The sequence below is a fragment of the Platalea leucorodia genome (assembly GCF_965183815.1).
Source record: "Platalea leucorodia genome assembly, chromosome: 10".
Taxonomy (NCBI): Eukaryota; Metazoa; Chordata; class Aves; order Pelecaniformes; family Threskiornithidae; genus Platalea; species Platalea leucorodia.
Genome location: NC_138832.1, coordinates 19051182 through 19072959, shown reverse-complemented (window position 1 = coordinate 19072959; position 21778 = coordinate 19051182). Strand labels below are relative to the sequence as shown.

The window sequence follows — 21778 nt, the reverse complement described above, 5'->3', positions numbered from 1 at the left end:
CACACCTTCTAGTTCTTTATGACGGCATCTCCAGCTATATTTTAGCTTCTTGGGTTTTATTACTTTCTTTCCAAGGTAGACCAATTTTAACATGATCTTTAGGATTGTTTTTATTTAAACGTCTTTTTTCTTGACACTCCCTTAAGTGTTTAGAAGCAATTTCGAATTAACCTTGTATTTAACTGTTCTTGTATTTGGGACTTAAAAGAGGTTGTATGAGTCGAACACCCAACAAAATACAACTGCACAGGTTTCAGATCATGTAACCCCCACAATTTTTAGTATGTTGTTTGAGCAGTTAGAGTTCAAGCAATAAGACCTCTTTTGGCTTCTCTTTTAATTTCACTGAGCAAGCCTGGAAGATATTTTGGAGGCTACCTGTAGACATAAATATTTCCGACCTTTTCTTTTTTTCTCATAGAAGTGTTGCTTCTGATTAAGGGCCTTTCTTCTACATGTAGGAGACCTCTGATTGAACTCAATTATGTCTAAACATCTCCATAACGATTAAAAACACTATCATGTTTCAGCCAGTTGATGGTCATCGTATTGCTTCACAGAACATACTAAGTGAAACTAATGAACATAAATTAAGAATAACTGATGCACACTAGTAAGAAAAAAATAGGTCACATTACTCCACATGAGGTATTCCTGGGTCTTCTTGAAACAGCAAGGTACCCAAAGATGCAGTCTACTCGGAGAGAAAGTGCCCCAGTCCTTTTTTTGTCATTGGAGGGTCCTTAGAGTGTTAACTTTCATTGTACAGTACTGGGAAATGAACAAAAAGTAACCCAGAATAATAGGAGAAGGAGATATATTAGCATGTATTAATGCATGAATATTTCTTCCTGCTTTTCTATTAAAAAATGAGAAGAGATGTCAGATGTATGACAGAGGGGGCAGCTGGGATGTCAGCAGGAAAGAAGGGGAACACTGCAAATCAGGAACAATAAAGGGAGCAGGATTTCCCTGGCAGCGCTACATTTCATATGTCGAAACGACAAGTGCTGGCAGGCCTCCAGCTGTACTGCAGCAATCCTATGACAGTGATACTGTTGCAATGTGTAAATAAAATTGTTTTGAAAGTGAAGTAATCTATTGTTAAACAAGAAAAATTTCAAAACTGGGGAATATAAACAAAACAGTGTGTATTTTTCCAAGCTTGACGAATTTAACATTGTGACAGGTTGGCTTGTTGTTATGGAAATACACTAAAATCGTTAACCTTATTAAGCGTAGTCTAGTTTTCGGTGGCTTTTGAGTGACTGCAGTGGCATCCTCCAAGAAGCTGCTCTCTCCTCGTGCCTGCTCTTCTTCACAGTCTGTCCCAGAGAGCTTCTTTCTCTCAGGAGATCACAAGAGCTAGATCTCTTTTTGTAGCTCCAAGGCCCACATCGTTCAAAAGGTCAAGGCCAAGTTCCTTTTTTTCCCCTTACAAGCTCGCAGTCTTTGCAGTCCTTCTAGTCGCTGAGGGCTTATCTTCATTGCAGCCAGGAACTGATACCACCCCACAGTGGGCATATCCAAGCCAGCTTTAATCCAAGTGATTCAGACAGCGGCACTGACAGCAGTGCCACGGGATTTGAACTCTGTTGCACACCCAGGGGACTGACTTACCTGTTAGCTAGATGACTCTGACGCCCAGACTGTTTCATCTTCACTGCCATGTGTCCTCAGCTAGCTTGTTAGGTTTCTTATGCTGTGCCGTCGTGTGCCATGCCCCTTCTGGCTGGAACTTAGCCTTGCTGCAAGCACTTCTGCACAGAAGATGGTTTAGCAGGGAGGTTTATTTTCTTTCTTAGGTCTTCCCAAGTTAGAGTTATCACCTGCGAAGCAGGATAGTATCTTCAAATCATAATGTAATATATAAAGTGTATGCGTATTTTTAAAAAGTTTTTAATTGCATTCTGGTTAAGAACACTCATTAAGTAAGCCAAATAATAAAGCCAAGGTAAAGCTGTAGAGCTCATATGTATGGGCATGTCCACAGAGACAGTGTTTGCTCCTCAGTAGATAACAGCAAAGCGTTAGAGGAAGCAGCTCTTTATCAAAATAGCCAGACCACCAGCCGGTAAGTTGACAGAGCAGTTTCTGGTGTTGGACATTTTGTAATATGTCTGGCTACTGCATTGCTGCAATAAACACAGAAGACATCAGTGTTTGAAGTGGTATTGTGTTTGCATCCTGATTGTGAAATGTAAAATAAGCACCTGCTGTGGTTATTATTATAATTTTGCATTTTTCTTGGCTATGGATATAATGATGTGTTTTTTTCCAAGGTGGTCCAGGAGGAAATCCCAATTCCTTCGAGTTTTGTGAAGCTGAGTTATCTCAGCAGTCGAACACCAGGGTATAAAACTTTGCTGCGCATTATTTTGACACACACAACCATCCCTTCTGGAATGACAAAAGTCCATCTGATAGTTGCTGTTGAAGGACGTCTGCTGCAGAAATGGTTTCCTGCTGCAGCCAATTTGGTCTACACGTTTGCCTGGAATAAGACAGATATATATGGACAGAAGGTTTCTGGTCTGGCTGAGGCTATGGGTATGTAGAATCACCTTGATGTAAGCAAAAGCACTCACGCACATCAAGCCAGGAAAATACGGCTTATAAATTTTGTTGCTGCACTTACATTCTTTTAAATCAAATGCCTCTTTAGCTAAAGTGACTCGTATGATTTCCTAAGAAAATTTATTTTCTTGTTCTTCCAATGTCATCTTTCTAATTTAATCAATTTGAAAATCCCTTTTTCCCTCGGAGAACGGTTATGTACTAACGGCATTATATTCAGCTGTCTTTGTTTTTGAATGTTACTTTGAATATGACCTTTGGTGTGTCATTGTTTCTGTCATTTTTTGGCTGTGACATTTAAAATGTCATTTCCATTTAGGGTTTACAAAATTCTAACTTTTAGGCATCCTTTCTTACTACATTTCACATCCCAACAGTTAAAACTTCTTGATTTGTTGTTTAAAGATGTTTATACAAAAATCATCATGTTTCATAGGCTTTCTTTACCAAGCAGCACAAGCAGCTACTCTGAGAATTGCTACAGAAGTGCTGTCTGTGCAAATACGTTTTATTTAGCCAGCCATGTTTTTTCATTAATTTCATAATTTGGTTTTTAAAAGGCTTGCTATTTTTTTAATTGAATTTGGAGTTATGATGTTGCTTAATGGACTAATCTTATAGATACTTTGCATTAAGATTATTTACCTTACCAGCAAAGCTTAGTATTGTGAATAAGCCCTATTCACTTCCTTAGCAGTTTTGTTTTGCTTTTTAAGTCAGGGGAATTATAGCAGGCTATAAAACAAGAATAGCAAGGGCTACACGGAGCCATCTACCCTTGCAAGGAATATACCTCATTCTGTATGGGAAAATGCTGTTCTGAGGGGCAGCCAGAAGCTCTCTTCAGGACCTGCTGTGTTGTCCATACAGGCAATGTGCCTGCAAATGGGCCCGTGCAAAGCCGAAAGGTGCCGTGCGGGCTATGCAAGCCCTGCAACTCCCAGCGCATCTAGTGCGTGCCTGTGGTCTCGTGTGCTCCCTGCCAGGCGGGCTGGGAGGCAGCTGCGTGGTGAGGCGATGGGAGCAAGGAGGATTATAGCACTTTCCTAGTCCTTTCTACTTAGGGAATGATGCAGACATAGCCACTGGTGTCCACAAAGGGTTATGAGACCAAAATATGGACCATGATTTACATCAGGCGATGCACATAGGAACATATGAGAAAACAAGGAGCTTATTCTAGGGCTGTGGTCCCACAGTCTACTGCAACAGATACAACTGCAGGCTGTTGCCAAAAGGGACGTTCCCATGTTCTCTCCTTACCCCTGGGCCACCACTCACACCCATTTGATCATGAAATGAGCCAGATCAGGAACAAATTCAGTTGAAAACCGTAGCCACCAGAAAATAAGTGATAAATTTTCAGCTTCATTAGTTTCCTGTTCTGCTATGAATGCTAGTGCAGAAGCGCAGGGCTTCTCATTCCAGCTGTAGCTCGCATATTACATTGGCCTAAAGTGGTCAAAGCTCCACCCTTAGTGCAAGGTGTCCTGAATTGCTGCATCATCGTATCTGCATCTGATCTACCACATCTGGCCCACATCAGCAGAAGGGTGGACAACTTTTCGAAGGGGTTGGTCAGGTGCTAGTACTGACTCCAGAGAGGGCTCTGAACGTCCCAGGCATGGCCATGGTGGGGAGCAGGAGTGCCCCTTTTGGCCCCTCTGTCTCGTAAAACCTCCTTGTAGGGGGCAAAGCTAGCCTTAGCCCATTGCAGATATCGATTCCTGGTACTGTTTTGCAGTGAGGGAAGGTATTAATTGGGTTGTTGGCTTCACTTACACATATTTGTGCAAATCCAGAAATGAAAAAAAAAATTCCAGTGTGCCCTTTGGCTCTCCCATGGGTGATCAGGCAGGCCCGGACGGGTCACGGGTGCCACCTGGGGCTTTCCTCGGCACGGCTACACGTGCCCTGTGTTCAGAGTCTGTCACTACACGGTAACACTAATGTGTTTAAGAGGGAACAGTTGAGTATGCCTGTTCCCCTGCATCATTTAAGAGTCTTCTGATGATCGTGAAGTCCAGTACATACCTGGACTTTAAAACAATTTAAATCAAATATATAACATCTTATGAAATGATACTGCAGTTACAGATTCTCAAATTAGAAGTAGATGAGCGTAATACGTTTAAATATGAATAAAGCTTATGCAATAGTGCTGGATAACAACTTTTAAATTATTTAATTGGTGCTTAATTTTTTTTTTCTTTTCCTTAAAGTTTAGGTTAATTATGCTTCTTGCAAAATAGGAGCAAAAATCTGTATATTTTAAGTGTGGTGTTAGCATGCTTTGTTAGATTCCAATAAAGCTTTATTTAATTTGACACACTGTAGTACTCAGGGACCTTTATCTGCATCCATTACATGAATTTTTGTCAAAATAATTTCCTCTGCCAGTATATTACCAATATTTAATAACGCATTCTGTTCAGTTTTCATTCTAATTAAACTAAATTGCAGCAGGTTGAAGTTCTGGAACTCAGGAATATAACCATCTGCTTTTGCTTTTATAAATACTATAAACATCTTTATTTTTCTTCAGGGTTATTGACAGCAATGATCACATAACCAGTTACAGAAAAGAAGACTGTCTGAGCATATTTTCACACACAAGTGGTTCTGTTTAAATTTGTTGGAGAAATGTTTGCTGGTGTTTGTGTAGTCCCCAAGTCCCGAACAAGAGGCTATTTTCTCTTCTCGGAGTAACATCTGAGATGATTGATAAAGTAACATTTTTTGTTCTGAATAAAAAAAAAAAAACATCAGGTGGATGTTGACACGCAAAACCTTGGTGGTAAAGTCTATGTCCCCTTGTAATTTAACATAGGAAAAGGAAGGATTTCAGTAGAAACCTCAGTAAATGCTCCTTTATAACTCCATACACGCTCAGTCTTACTCCTGCAAGCCCTTGCATCCCACACAGCAGCATGAAGTGGTGTGCAAGGACTGACCCTTCTGGGTGTGAATAGAAACCAGCTCTCAGGCAGAATAGTCTTAGGTCTTCTCTGTTTATTACTCTGCTTGTTACTTTGGTTGACTTCGTTATATTCGTTGTTCGAAGAAGTAAGATGCTGATAAGTACAAATACTTCAGGACAGGTGGAAGTAGAGGTTACTGTCCTGTTTAATCGTCTTTTCTTACCTGTATTTTGGCAACAGCCCTTAAACTGTGATACGCTGGCACTACTAACAAATTATTGTTCATTCTTCTAAATAGTTGTACGAAAAGAATAGATTTTTGGTAGAGATGATTTTAGTAAATCTTATGAAATCCATTCTGAGACTGCAAAGAACTGTACTTGCTGGCTGTTAGTGTCCAAAAAACATGGTCACTACAGTTCTCCTTCATGCAGTGAAATCTCAGTCACCTCAAAAAAGGGCTATAAATAAATTTGACCAGAAAAATAAGACCCCACAATGAGGGTAAGCTGACTCAGATTGTCATTTCACTTCCAAAATTACGTTTCGCAAAACCTGCCAGTAACAAAATACTTACTTATTTTTCAAGTGGCACTGCAGTCACTTGGTTGACTTTACAATTGTTACGCTTTTCGCCTTGATTACTTTGCACGCAAAACGATTGATAGGAAATTTTCATGAATGGTACATCAGTACCTCCAGTCAGATGTTTCAGGAGACCCTGCTTTAGGATTACGCAGATGATACTCATTTTTGGAGCGTAGACTTCTTTCATAAACATGTGTAAGCATAGATAGAAACACAGTTGTAGACATACATGAAGTGAGCGTGTGCCCATGTGTCTCTCGCTGATGAGAAGGGACAAAAAGGCAGCTACGCACAATAGCTATGACAGCAGGGAACAGTGAACTTTTAAGAAAGGGGCTGATTGATAACCTCGAGAGGGTATTTGGCAGCTCAGCAATATCAGCTATAGGCAGGGAATAGCAGATGCTTTACAGCGTTAGCTGCAGTCCTGGTAAACGTGCCACCGTGGGTCCATTGGCACAGATTCTCAGATGGTGTAAGTTGTCATACCTCCCTTGACCCAGATATCAGCACGGTGCCTTACAGCAGCTGATGAACTGTCCTGTGGGTCTGCAATGGTTCACTGAGCAAGGCTGAGTGACTTTGTATTATCGGTCTTTACTCTTTTCACGTATGCACGTCTGACCCAGGTTTGAAGGTGTTAAGTGCATGAATGGAGTAAAGATGCTAACGTGTAGGTGGCAAGCGTGAGGTTGCTTCATAGGAAAAATCTGCCCTTTATCTTCTCTCTCCATTAACAGCTAGAAAATTGCATGTTCGGTTACTGACCCTTGATGGCTCATCCCAGCACAGGACGTGGCTGTTCTGGAAGAAGCTCCATGCCCACAGCTGGGCACTCAGCCCAAGGAGTTACCCAGAAACATTGCTGATGTTAGCCGTAAGAGCTCCTGTACAGAAAAATTGGACAGAGTGGCTGCTGGACCCTCAGACTGAAACCTATAATGTTTGAAACGTACAATATTCACAGTACTTAAGGAGATGCAATTTTTACAAGTCAGAGTTTAGCTGCAAAACCAGGTTCTTTCTGCTAAAATGATGAAGCAGCTCTAAGTGAATTTGCTGGAAGGAACAGCTCTCGGTTTGCCATGAAACATTTATCTTACAAACACAAATGCTCCCTGCTATAGCTGGTCAAAATATTTTGATTGCATCCAGTAATGGAGGGTATTAAAACTATTTATGGTTCAAGTAAATGTACCTAAAGCTGCTACATAGAAAAAGTGAGAAGAAAATATTGAAAACGTCAGAAAACTGTGGGTTTTAATTTTTTTCATTTTGTATATTAAAGTATTTTCAGAGACATTTTATTTTGGAAAGGCTGAACTATCTCAATATTTCCTAGATTAAATTTTGGGATTTGGTGTCAAAATAACATTCTTCCTTTATGAATGAAGTGCACTGAAATCTAAAAAAGTTAACTAGAGGAGATAAATAACTTTTTTTTAAAAAGTTGGTATATTAGAGATACCAAAATTAAATTTTGAAGAGGATTTTTTGTTTTACTGAAGTACTAAAGGGAAGGTTTTTTGGTCAGTTTGAGCACCCCCAAAACCCACCATCCTTAGGCAAATTCAAGATTTTCAGCAGGTATTTTGGCCAGCTGCAGAGGTGAGCCATGTGATCTGCAAGCCTGTTAAGGTAAATGTTTCATTCTAGAAATTTTCAGCTTGGCAATCCATTTCTGCCTAACTACAGTTTTTACAATTAGCAAACAAATTAAAACCAGTTTGTTTTAACATGTTGGGTTTTTTTTTTCTTTCCTATTTAAGCTGTTAGTCAGGTAATTAGCAGAAATGCAATAAGCAATCAAGTCACGAGTCACTGGAGGAGATTTAGACTCTTAAGAAATCCATAACTGATACAACAGAAAATTTTCTGCTTTGACACAGTAGTAACTATAGCTGTAATAACGTACTAATCTCTTAAAACCCTTTTTAAAAAAAATACCATTCGACAATAGCAATCAGGCAGAGGAAAATTAGTGGCATCATTACTTGACAGATGAATATCAAAACCTGGAATGAAAAATTACCTAGTAGTTCACAGAGGAAAAGGTAGACTGATAGATCTTTAATTATTTGTTTGCAGTGTCGGTGGGATATGAATATGAAACATGTCCTGATTTTATTCTGTGGGAGAAGAGAACAGTAATCCTTCAAGGCTTTGAAATGGATGCTTCAAATCTGGGAGGCTGGTCTATAAACAAACACCATGTATTAAATCCACAAAGTGGTAAGTCCTTCCTTTATTAACTGGCCGTGCAGAAGAAGAATACAAATTTTAAAGGAATTAATTGTTCAGATTTTAAGCATTACACTTCCTAATGTGTAATCCTCCTTGTTTGAATGTGCACCCTCATTTAGAGAGAACTGAACTGTAAATGCCATCTGAAGGGATACTTTTAATGTTCTGGCTCCCAGGTATTAAACACTAATATCACTAACTCTTGTGATCACTTATACATTGTGGTTGTTTGGATGGAAAAAGGGCGTACTAATTTAGGTTCATTCTCACACTGTTGGTATTGAACTACCACCTTTTAGGTGAGTTTATAGTGTGTTATATTCTCAGTGAAGTGCCTACACCTGTAATTCATCCTATGACTAACATCAGTTAGTAGCATCACAGCAGCAGGGAGACAAACCGTGCAGGAAAACAGACCGGCTGAGCGAGAGGTGGCACTTCCAAAGCCACCCTCCCAGGCCGGTATGCAGAAGCTTTTGTGGCTGCCCACTCTGTGGAGTTACTCTTCAGGACGAGCAATCCAGCAGCTTTCGAAGCATTACAAGAAAAAAAAAAAAAAGAAAAACAAAAAAAACCACAAAAAAAACCAACACCAACTGTAAATGCTTTTGGTGTCATAACATTAACCCGGCATAGAGATTCTTCAAGCATGGAGACTTGACTCTGTTTTTCTCATTGCTTTTGTTTTGTTCCTGGGGGTTTTCTTTTCCTCCCTTAACATCTATAATCAGGAATTAGTGAGATTAAATTATTAAAACAATACTTGTAGATAAATTATGGTAACTAGAAAAATATGGTTTTGCCAATAGAGAGATATCTCACTGTCTGGGGAAAGAGAAACTTGGGGTGAGATGTCAGCACTTGTACATCAGCAGAGTATTGGATTCAGTAGCGTTCTCTCAATTTGCTCCGGCTGAGAGTCTGTCCACTAAAATCTATTTCCATCTGCAAACTTCTGTTAATGAAGATTCATGCACAGATGTATGGCTGTCAGGTTTTTACAAGTTCTGTTGTTGAATGCGCAGCTATGGTATAAATATTCCAAATACAAAAGGTCAGATTTAGTTTGTAAATTATCTGGATTTCTGTTTTGATTTAAAATAGTTTGACATTTTAAACAGTGGTTCTTTCATACCCTGTCTTATTGGTTTGTATAGATTGTCTCTTTTAAATGCCAGCTATTGACATTTAACACAAAGAGACATCTGACCTCAGTCAGCTCAGCCCCCAACTGTGAGCCCCATAGTCTACTCCTTAGTGCCAATTTACCACTTGCATAGTTTAATTTCAAGACTAAATTGCTGGCAGTAACTCCAATTTATATGAGCATCTTCTAACTGCAGTGGTTACTACTATAATTCACCCCATACATAGGCACTAACATGTTCTGAGATTTTGTAAAGTATACAATTATAATCTGAGCCGGGCTACATCATTGCTTTCCTGCGCACGGGGTGTATGGTGACAAATTGCTTCCTGGCCCCGTCTCAGCTGTGTGGCTGAGAACGCCGGAGAGCACGGACCCGTCAGCCACGCGCCACCGCCTCCGAAATCACCCGGGCTGTGCCCGCTACCCCGACCCAATAACAAGGATGGGGGAATGTGCAGCTCCTCTACCTGCTCCTCTTCCTCCCATGTTCCCGCCGTGCTGGGCAGGATCAAGGCTGTAGTCAGGGGGAAGCTGCTAAACATCTTTATCCGTTACTTACAGAGACACAGTCTGGGGAGGGGAGGGTGTAAGCATGTCTGGCTTGAAGTCAGTGGGCCTCTTCTGTTTACAGTTTGGATGCGAGAGCATCTCCAGTGAGGATGACAAAGCCCAGCCAGAGCTCAGGGATGTCTCAGATGTTCCTTGTGATTATAATGGGCTTTGAGCGTGCGCACCTGGCTCGTAGATAGCAACTAGAGAAGCAGTTAGGAGCAGAAATACAATTACCATACCATAGCTAGTGCACACCTAACGGAGCAGCCTGTAGGCTTGTATTAAAGCCACAAAACCAAATGATGAACTGTGTTAACCAAAAGGATAAAAATAACAAGCATGCTTCTGGTTTTATCTAGAAACTAGTGAACTGCTATTCCATTTCAGATATATAAAATGTACTTTAAATAAGGACAAGAATGTGATTCAAACTTAGAATTACCCATTTCAGACATCTCCATGCCACCGTGAGTGAAACAAAAAGCATGAGTAGCCTTCTCGAGTATGAATATATAGAGATTTTTCACTTAATGAAAGCATTCCCTCTGTACGTATGAGGAGCTGCTCTTTTTAGAAGCATGAAACTTGCATCTATTTTTGAAACACTGTCACTGGATTAACTACAGAAATAGCATTAGAATATAACATAAATGTCTTTCTAAAAATTCTCTGTTGCAAATTACAATTTTGTTTTCAAACTAAAACTAGAAGCACTTTGCTTGATTAGTTAACTAGTCCTGAAGAGCTTATATCTGACTTTGGCCGCTAAGCCTTGCCTTCCAGCAGGTCTGCTGCCGTGCCCAGTGTTCCCACTCAGAGACAGGGTGCTTATGCTTACCTCCCTCCCCGTAAAGGCTATTCATTTTAGAGATGCTACCAAATAAACTAAGCACAACAGAAAAGTTGTAAAAATAATTAGATGCAATTTTACAGAATTGCACTTCATAGCACAGTCTAAGCTGTGGAGGTACAAGTATTAACACGCAGAAACTGTAGCAAGTAAAAACTGTGTTCTGTTGCCAGATGCAAGTATCTTTAAAAAAAGAAAGAAAGAAAAAAAGCTGTCCAATTCCAGCAGCATAGATGTGAAATAACATATATTGTTCCAGTGTGGCTGCCACTGGAAACTCAAGCTTTTTAAATGTATATGGTTTTGCATCAATACAGCCGTTAGGTTAACAAAGGCTCACGTCTTGTTCTCAGCTATACTAAACTGTTCTTTTCCCACTTTTTTTTTCCCCTCCAGTTTAGAGGTTCGATGACTTCTAATTCATGACATGATTAATGTTTTCTAACACAAAGGTGTTGGTCAGTTTGGAAGATCTTCAGGGCATTTCTCATAATCAAGAGAACACGTACCATAAATACCAGTTCCTGTATAGAGTCCTTTTACAGGCACCTCTATCTCATGAATACGAATGAATGTGCTATTAACTGATTTTTCAGAGTATTCTTTGAATTTGATTTTTCTTCTGATGAGCAAGCGTATTGATTCTGTTTTTATTTTTCTGGGGGAAGGAGGAGTAATTTTACGGAGACTTTATGCTTTACGGTAATTTCGGCCCCGGTGCAACACAGCACCGACTAAAATTAAAGCAGCAGCTCGGAAGTCTGAAATTAAGCACATGCTTACATTTATTGACAACAAAACATATTCTCCAGAGCCCTAATTATTTACTGGCATTTGTATGAGGCCGTTGAAAGATTACCTTTACATTGTTAATTTCAGACAAAGGGCAGCATCTTCATTTACTAGTATTTTTATCCGGTGCGTAAGGGAGGATATTGCCATTAATTTTACTGGCCTATTTCCAAGATGCTTTTTTTAAGCCAACATTCAAACAAATATATGTATTCTGTCCTCTACTGTTCAGAATTTTTTTTTTTAAATATAATTCCCTTCAAAATAGCTATGGCAACACTCAGTAATTTCTAAGGAGAATTTTAGCTCCAGACTTACCTGAAGGCCACAAAAAAGTACGTTAACAAAAGTTGGTAGAGATAGTGCATAAATACACTTGCCGGACTTTGGGAAAATTCGGGACGTGTCTCGACACGTTCTGCCTGCAGTATCTAGAACACGCTCATTTCCCAGTGTGAGAGTCCTCCAGAAAGTATATTCCCTTGTGTTTATTCCTTTAATTGTGCCACTTTTCTGAGGAAGTCCTGGGCTTTCCAAGGGAAATAAGAGATTCTGGACTGTGGTCTGAAAGAATGCCTGTCTTCCATTGAGAAATAGCCAAAATCTTATAATAACATGTCATTTTAAAGGTACTTCTTAACTGTATTACCACATTGTTATTTAAAATAAACACTACAGCTATCAGCTTGGTAAAATACACGTTTGTACTGGTTCCGGTATCACCAGTTGGGATAGTAACTGGGAAGACTTTCAACAACATACACTGCAGAGCAGTGCTAAAATACTGACACACTGCAAAGTTGTTTTAAACTTTATGGCAGAGCTTAATATATTCTTGCTGGTAAGAAATTCACTTGTGCCTCAGAATTACTCCTTGACTCTTAACTTGGCTTTGCTGCACTTGACACCATTTTTATATACCATGAAGGACTCGCATTTAAATTTGAATATTGATTTTGTACTGCCACTCAGTGCTCTTTCGTGAAAAATGCATGGTAGTCCTGCTATTAATCTCCTTTAATTAAATATTCAAACTGCCTAAGAAATTCCTCTGCTACCTAATAAAAATTTATGAATAAAATGAATATTAAAGTAGTAATCCCCAAGAAATCAGATAGCACTGCAATTAACAGTCAATTTGTTAGAGCATTAACCAACCATGAGTTCTCCTCATGATGTTGGCTTTTAAAACAGCCACTAACCACTAATCGACAAAATGGTGATGGTGAAGCTTGAGGCTGAACAAAATTGGAAGAGATTAGCGAAACCCTGTGACAGTTTTTAAAAGATCTGATGTTTGTTGCTGGTTTGGTAATCTGATTTTTCTGGAGGACTGCATAATCCAAAACTGCGGGGTAGTTTAAATGCTATACAATTGCTTTTTTTGTTTCTGTTTTCTGCCCTCCCCGTTCCCTTAGGAATTGTACACAAAGGAAACGGTGAAAACATGTTCATTTCCCAGCAGCCGCCAGTCATCTCAACCGTGATGGGCAACGGACACCAGAGGAGTGTCTCTTGCTCCAACTGCAACGGTCTTGCGCTCAACAGCAAACTCTTTGCCCCGGTTGCCCTTGCTTCTGGGCCCGATGGTAGCGTGTATGTTGGTGACTTCAATTTTGTCAGACGGATCTTTCCCTCTGGAAACTCGATTGGCATATTAGAATTAAGGTAAAAAAATAATTAGCTTTCTCTGACTAGTGTTCATTATCCTGGCTGTGATATGCCTATGAAAGCTACAGCGAGCCTTTTTTCTCTTGTGACTTAAAGAAGCAGCCACGTTTAATTGCCTCGTGAGCATATGTCTCATTGACTGTCGAACAAACTCATCAGAAAACTTATGCTTACTTTAAAGTCATCAGTTAAAAAGGGCATCTTAAGTGGCCTTTAGAGCAGGTTTCACATAATGAATTTCTACACAGTGCAGAATTAATAGAGGTAATTTTTGTTCCTGTGAGGTTTTTCATACATTTTCTCAAAAAAGTTAAGATATTCCATGAAGTGCATTTTTGAAGAAAACCCCATGATTCAATACCAAATATGTGCAGTATCATGTCAGGTCACAGCATTATGGCTGAAGATAGACCTACCACGTTTAAAATGAATACAATTAAATTGTTCTTCATCTGTAACAGAGGATATGACTGAGTTTAAGCAGACAAGAGCAAAGCTGGCATTGCAGACTGACATGTCACAGGCTGGACCTGTGCCACCGTTAATGACTCCCGCGTAATTATGATTCCAGCTTCCCATTCCCTTTCAGGGCCAGAGCGGAAGGCAGGAAAGATTTTGGACACTGGTACACTAAATTTCTCTTACTTAACACCCATGAATCTCCAACTAGCTAGCGTTGCTGGTGATGATGATGTGTGCTCGTTGTTCAGACTTGACTTGACAACGTGCAGGCAGTGGAAAGGAAGCGGTTTGAGAGAAAGAAATAATAGCGAGGAACAGGATAAACAATGGTTTGTTATTGGGATACAGCTCTGTGAGCAGTCTGGCAAAGAATACAGTTTTGTTGAGGGCTAACATTTCTTGTCTTTTTCTTTTTTTTAAACCTGAACGTGCCTGTCTTACTAGGAACAGAGACACAAGACACAGGTAAGCAAATCACAGTAATATGTGAGCCATGTTCAAGGAAACAGTCTTACAAAAGTCCTTTGAGAAGTCTGGTTACAGACAAACACTCTGAATTTAATAAATATAAATGTTAATCAAATTCACTATTGTTTATAATAAAGAAGGTTTGATTTGTTCCCTTTGAAGGGATGAAGTCTCCCTCTAAAAATCAGCAAGCAGAGATGGAGAGGTTTAAACCCAAAAGCTGCGAATGCATTTCATAGCTGTCATATTGATTTCACGTGATGTGTGAATGATCATAGATAGAGCCAGCCAAGGAAACTGGAGTTTTAGCAACAAAGAAATAATAAAGGCTTCAGAGTCACACAAGAGGACTGTGCTTTAGTGGTTCTAGGATACTACGAACTTTAAAATCTGCCACAGAGAGCGCATAGCAGGCCCCAGAGCTGAGGACGCCATGTCACAGCTCAGTCCTCGCTTCTCCAGCTAAAGCAAAAGTCAGCGGCGTCCCCCCTTTCCAGGTAGCATTTTGGCATTGCAATGTAAGGATTTCTTTAAAAGAACGAACAATGTACATTAGGCTTCTGCAACAGACGGTGCGGGAGTTGGTTCTAACAATCCAGCTGCAGAAATGACGTTGCAGGCTAGAAAGAGATAGCAAGGCACCAAGGCACTCTGTCCTTAGAAGCAAGCTTCCTAGCATTTCAGTACTTAAATGAGATAAACAACCCAGCACTGGAATAACCCAACGTGATAACTTCTTGGCATAGTAGGAAGCGGACTGTGCACTGAATGTGTGTTTGCAGGATGAATGGTTGGAATTACTGGCTTTAGCCACAAGAATGCTGTTGAATACTATAGATTATTTGCCAGCCTACTTACAGATGACGTCACATCTCATATATTTTACAAGGAAAACTTAAAAAGAAAGAATAATTCCTAGTTGGTAAGTGCAAGGTTCCATTTTTTAACTGAAGGATTGTTTCCATTTGCCTTCATGCTAAACTGACCAGTATCTTTATAAACTAAAGCAGCAAATTGAACTTTGTAATGCATTCAGAACATGAATCAGGTTTTAAATTCACAGGTTTATTTTGTACAGTAGAATTTTTTTAATACCTGCTCACTAGTGCTAGTTTCTTGAGGTGAACTTAAACCTTAATTAAATCAAGTTGCGACAATACTCAAGTACTACTAATTACAAGAATAATTGCCTCTTTCAGTGTTCTGTCCGAGTGAAATCTGTGGAAAATTGGAGGAAATCACTTGAAGTCAATGTCGTCTTTGAGCTTATGGGGGAGTACTCAGCAGTCCTGCTGTATGCCAGTCTCTTGAGGCTGTAAAGGCCATAGGCATGGCGGAAATTTCTAGGATGCTCAAAGAAACGTGTGGAAGCAACTTAAAGGTGTCAGAGGCTCATGACAGTCCAAGCAGAAAAAGGCTTAAAATCCAGTTCCTTAACACAACTTCTAGTCTCCAAAAGAGCAGGGGAAAAGGGTTCTTTTTACCAGGACAAAGAAAATACTGTGTAAAAAGGGATAGAGTTTGGAGACCAGTAAACAGAGAAGGCCACTGATCTTATTTTTGACTGGTTAAAAACAACTTATCCCATTTGTTTTTCTTGTCAAGATTTTAATAAGAAATAACAAAGCTGTTTAATGACTGGTAAAAATGGAAACTAGGCTTTGAGGTTACAGGGAAGAATTTTGCTACAGGATGGTAATAACTGGTTCTGGAAAGATTCATTGTAAATCCTAGTCTACTTGATACAGTTTTTAATAGGATAATTTAAATAAACTCAGATTTAGATTTGATTGCAAACTTCTGCAACGATAGCGAGTATTTGATTTTGTTCCATTTTTTACTAATACTCTTTAAATTTAAACATTTTAGTATGCAAGGCTTTAAGCGTAAACATCAAGAGTTTTCTAACAGCCGGTCTATTAAATGTAATGACAAGGATGACAGCAAATGTGTCTACAAGGAGCGTATATAATGACCCCTGGTTCTCTGCAATTTCTGCATGATGAACAATATGTTTATTTAACATCTAGAATTCTCCTTGCAATTTTTTCCACAGAAGTATTTCATTAAAAAGTCATCTTTTGGCTGGCCAGTCTCTTCTGAGCTCACTCCAGAGAGCCCAAATGATTCTTAATGTTTTCAACAAACAAAATTTTATAATACTGGTGATACATAATTCGGCATTAATTGCTTTTAGCTCATCCTCTTACTCACATTTCATCATACCACTGTCTTCTATTCCCTGTGTTTCCTTGGGCTGGGTTTCACATCTGTTCCCCAACTGTGGGAGTCTCCTTCTATTTCCCCCTTCTGCCTTTTATAGATGTTTATGACTAAGGTCAGCTTTAAGCTAGCCTAGCTTGGGGCCCAATCCTCAGAGATGCTGAGTACTTTCTGTCTGTTTTTGGATGGAGAATGAGAACTGAGAGAAATAGGCCCAAGCTCTATCACATTTATCGTGGTACAGCATTAGCCTTATCACTTATAAATGGAAATAAGATTTCAGCTGATCATCTGTTAGAAGTTTCTTTTCTCAGTAGATTGCTAAATTAATAAAAGATATTGGCAAGTAATTTTTACGTTGTTTTGCAACATTGCTCAGTAAGGTAGAACTGTCTACTAGATGATTAATACAGCTTAGTTATCTGCCTCAACCAAGCAAAAACTTCATACTTAAAGAGGTTCCATCAACCAGAAATCAAATCAGTAAAATAAGTCAGTATCATCTCAGACATTACATATCTGTCCTGGAGCTTCTGCCAGTTCTTCACTTCTATTTTATCTAGATTCTTCCTTTCCTGGCTTGTTGTGGCATGAAAACCCAGCCCTGCAGAAGGAGCTGTACGCCGAGCATTGTCAAACCCACCACAAACAAAAGTGGCAAAGCTGAGAGGAGTAACTCGTTTCCTAACTTTGTTGCAGCACCCTAAGTGTTAGTTAGTTGTACCAATGTTAATAAAATGTCTCTCTAAGGGAAAAAAAAAAAATAATAGAGATTTGACAATCTTTTTAATCTGCAGAGCAGATAGGAAAGCCCCATGTGGAGTTACAGGGGATGCGAGCAGTGTCTTGCCCAGCCGCCTGTCAGAAATCTCCTCCCTCCAGTGGTAGAAATGCTGTCTGGGCACCAAAACACTCTGCCAGGCATTGGCCACCACTCTGCCTGTGCCTGTCTCCCACCATTTCAATAACCAACTGTGCGATTTAAAGCATCTATACCTATCTGGATTTTGATTTTATTTTATAATCAGGACTACACTGCAGTCTCACCAGGCTCAGGACACTGGCGTGGTGTGCCATGTGCTTAGACAATTTCCTCAAACTGGAAATTAACTTTACAGTCAAAAAGAAACAAGAAATCTTACTGGTTAATAGGATGCAGCCCAGTTCTCTGATTAGAATTTATGATCCTCACCATTTAATTAACATATGTAAATATTTTTAAAATAACATTTTATAATCTCCGTAAGGCACTTCAGTGCATGAATTATGGTGCATTAATTCATGCCTAGTTGCACTGACAGTACTTGGCCTTCTGCCTTGCTCCTGACAATACAGTCGGCATGAATTAAGGCACCATATTTCACACCTTCATATTTCCCAAGGTTTAGAAACAGATAAAAATAACCAAGAGTAGGTATTTGTGCCCATGAAGAACAGTCTGTGATTCACTTTGCTGCAAGTCGTAGATTTGTTTTCAGTGCCAAGAGTACTAGGACTTAGCAGGTATAGAAAAATTACCTTGCTTTTGATAGTAATAATTATAACTAAGCTGAAGTCACACCAGTTAGCTTTGTATAAAGCTTTGGGTGGCTTGATACTAACGGGCAGACTAACTCCTCCAATACCACTCTGCATAAGCTGGCTACCTGGTACGTAGCTGGCTGGTCAGGCTCTGCAGCTGGTGCTGGTTCCTTCCTTCTCAGCAGTGCTGCTTGCGTGAGCTACGTTAAAGCTGGTCTCACTTATACCTCCGTCATCTCCAAATCATTGAACAGATGTCTTCAGAAGTATTATGCTACCATGAACAGAGATTAAAAAGAAAATCAGTTTAACTCTGATGCTCCTCTCTTTTGTTTTAGTACAAGTCCTGCACATAAATATTACTTGGCTGTTGATCCAGTGTCAGAATCCCTTTACTTGTCAGATACCAACACCAGAAAAGTCTACAAAGCAAAATCTCTCATTGAAACAAAGGATCTGGCCAAAAACGCAGACGTGGTGGCAGGAACAGGTGACCAGTGCCTTCCGTTTGACCAGAGTCACTGTGGAGATGGTGGAAAGGCATCCGAGGCATCTCTCAACAGTCCAAGAGGTAAGAAAAGAGCGTATCTGAAGTACTTGGTGTTGGTCATCTGTCATTTCCTTCCATTATTTAGAAACTCAGATGCAACTGGATGTACAAAAATGGGTGTGAGGTGATGATTTAACCAACTATAAGCAAGCCAAATCATTTCATAAAGCTCACTCATGGTTTTAATACACCCAGTCCTTTATGAGGGAGTAGCATGAGTAGCAGGCTCCAGCTAGCATCCTCTGAAATACTCTTCCCTTGTGTGGCAACACTTCTCTTTTGTTACCTTTCTATTGCAAGATGGCAGCATTTAATTATATTTAACTTTTAAGCAAATAATATGGTTGCAAAGTCAAATTTTATGTTTTATGCATTCACGTGATTCTTGTAACGTTAATGGAGCTTACTCAGACACATTAAGTCAAGGCTGTTCAAATCAGACAGCCAGCAAAATCGAGTTTATTTGGAACTCTGGTTTGTCTTTCCTCATTAAATGCACTTTGCAAAGTACAAGCATCTCACCTGCTGCACGTGAAGTAAGCATTGTGCTGCAGCCTCCCTGTCCGAGCACATCCTGGATTGTCACAGGCAAAATGCGTGTGAAGCCTTGAATCCCCACCAGGGCCACAATTAATCCCCTTGCCGTGTGCATTAGAACTGTGATAAAGTCTCTGGATTTGGTGCTCTAAAGCAGCTGATCACCCTCAACTCCCACTGAAATCCCTGCAACAAAGGGTACTCAAGCAGCTCCCGTGGCAGAGCCCTGAGTGGGCTTTTAGCACGCTCCCCCCGTAGCACACCGCTCCCTCCTAATGACTAGCTGTAAGGAAGGGTTTTGATTATTTGTCGTGAGCTAATAAAGGAAGGCTGTATATCAGTAGGAAATTAGAATGTATATCCAGGCAGAAACGTCTCCAAGACAAGCAAACAATCCTGTTTTAAGGCTTAGCAAGAGACACATTGTAAGTGACTTTAACATGTCTTTAATGATAGAAGGTAAGTGTGAGGTAAGTACAAATAAATGTTAATCTTCAGGCAGCTAATTAACATAATGAATCAATTCTAAAATAGTAGAAAACAGGGTTTTCAGATCCTTTAGCAGGAAAATGATCAATGTTTTATTGCTGATTATAATTGATTATATCTAATTACAATACAATTAGTTATTCCATCTTATTTTCTTATTGGGGAAGTATGTTGGTGAAAATTTGTAATATGCTATTTACTTTAAAAATACCTATGCACAGCTGGCTTCCTTAACAGAAGATTCTAGTCATAAAGAAATTAAGAGGAATTAAAGTACAATTCACGAGTCCTGGGGCAGCCAGCAAATATTAAAAAATTAACTGTTAGCAGACAATGGCTCGTATATTGGCAAATTCAGGTAATGGCTCCCAGCTGCTTTTCATTTATGCATCTACTCTAAATTCCATCAGTTTGAAATTGCCAGATTTGTTATGTTTGGGGTTTTGGATTTTAACCTTAAGGAACTACGGACATTCTTTTTTTTGTACAGGGCCTAGCAAAATGCAGCATCAACCTGTAGTCACCAGCCCGGTATGAACAATTAGCTGTGTATTATCGTAATGGCCTTATAAGTACATGTCCTTGTTTTCCTCTAAACTGTAAGAGGTTGAATAACCTTGGAAAGTAGTAGGAAGCACTTGCCTGGTACCCATAGACCTATTATTTATTAAGAAACCTAGAAGTCTCACGTACTTAAATACAGTTGTAGAGATTCTTTTGGATCACTTATTTTGCTTGTTATTGGAATAATTGTCAAGTCAGAAGATGTCACATTTCTACTGAAATAACGTTCAAACAGTATACGCAAAAGTATTTTTTCTAGGAGGCAGGAAACACTGACAAAAATTTTGGTGAGTCCACAGACTCGCCAACATCTTATCCGTGTTTAAAAATACCTGAACACAAAGCAACACAATGTTATGTATCTGACCACAGAAATAAATTAATTGCTTCTAATTTCTCACCTCTGAGGTTTTTACAGTGCAAAAATAGGTACCTGACAATGCAGATAAAGACAGAGTAATTGCCAAGAGAATATTAAAGATAATCGCTTGCATTACTCAATGACCAGACAAGATTAGCATTTATTTTTTAAGCTGATATAGAAAAATTTTTAGCTTTTTTTTTTTCCATTTGCCTTCTTATTTTTGTCCTGAGTATTCCTTTTTTTCCTGTTATAAATGAAAAATAAATTTACCTCTTACTTGGTAGCAAGGTACTATCTGAGAAAGAACTCCATTTAGTGGCCATCTGACTTTGGTTCGTTACAGCTCAAAAGTTGTATTCTTATTTTTGCTACTGGCTGCTTGTGACTCTGAAAAAGGGCTTATCTATATGACTCAGTTTAGCCATTTGCAAAATTGATAAGAAATACCTACTGTGTAACACTTGTGAAACTTAATCCTCTTTGGTAACATCCTCAGAAGTGTGTTAATAAGAGGAAATTCAAATACTCTCTCTTATTTACTTTTCTGAAAGAAAGTTGCTTCAAATGCTGTTTCAACTTTTTTGAACTCAAAGATTTTTCTAGTTCAGTGGGCATGCGGGTAGGTTTTGGGAGAGACCTAGGTTATTATTTAATGATTAAAGTCTTTCATCAACTTTTACTTCTCATTATCATTATTTGGCAAGACTGCCTTTGCCTAGTGACCAGGAATTAAATGCCAGACAGGAAAACATCATGAAGTCACACAAATCATTTATGATTTGATCTGCTTTCCACAACTTTTATTTTGCAGGTAACAAACACGCGTAGCTTTGTTCATTCTGTTCCCACTTCTCCGTGAAGGACTAGAGATGGGGCTTAGCGAACATTAATCTTGCACTATTGTATGTTGAGCTGACTTTGAAAGATGCTTTTAAGCATGCATGGGTGATGTAGTTGAAATTTGAACTTCAATATATTATTTTTACTGCAACTTTCTTTAATTCTGTAGAGATCTCAGACTAATGAGTCATGTAATAGATGACCAAGTACTTAAGCAGAATGTGAAATGATACAAGGTGGGGACATAAAATAAGATCTGTGACAAGCTGAACACATTTATTACACAAGAAGATATTGAAAATGAAGAAGTAACTACACAAGATATTAATCATTGACTGAATTCCAATCACTTGAACCTTACCAAGTAACAGATTTTAATTTTGGGGTGGGGAATTCTGTTTGGTGGGTTTGGGGA

General features: G+C 39.2%; 1 protein-coding gene across 2 annotated transcripts in view; it reads left to right on the top strand.

Annotated features, from left to right (window-relative positions):
- Positions 1-21778, top strand: part of TENM1 (teneurin transmembrane protein 1) — a gene marked incomplete at both ends in the record, with an annotated part of 253287 nt that overhangs the window by 178649 nt on the left and 52860 nt on the right. For both annotated transcript variants that reach the window (XM_082322867.1, XM_082322866.1), the window contains 5 exons: positions 2283-2550; positions 8175-8318; positions 13093-13342; positions 14252-14272; positions 18358-18590. In XM_082322867.1, coding sequence (XP_082178993.1) covers positions 2283-2550; positions 8175-8318; positions 13093-13342; positions 14252-14272; positions 18358-18590 — 916 coding nt within the window. The remainder of the gene's footprint in view (positions 1-2282; positions 2551-8174; positions 8319-13092; positions 13343-14251; positions 14273-18357; positions 18591-21778) is intronic.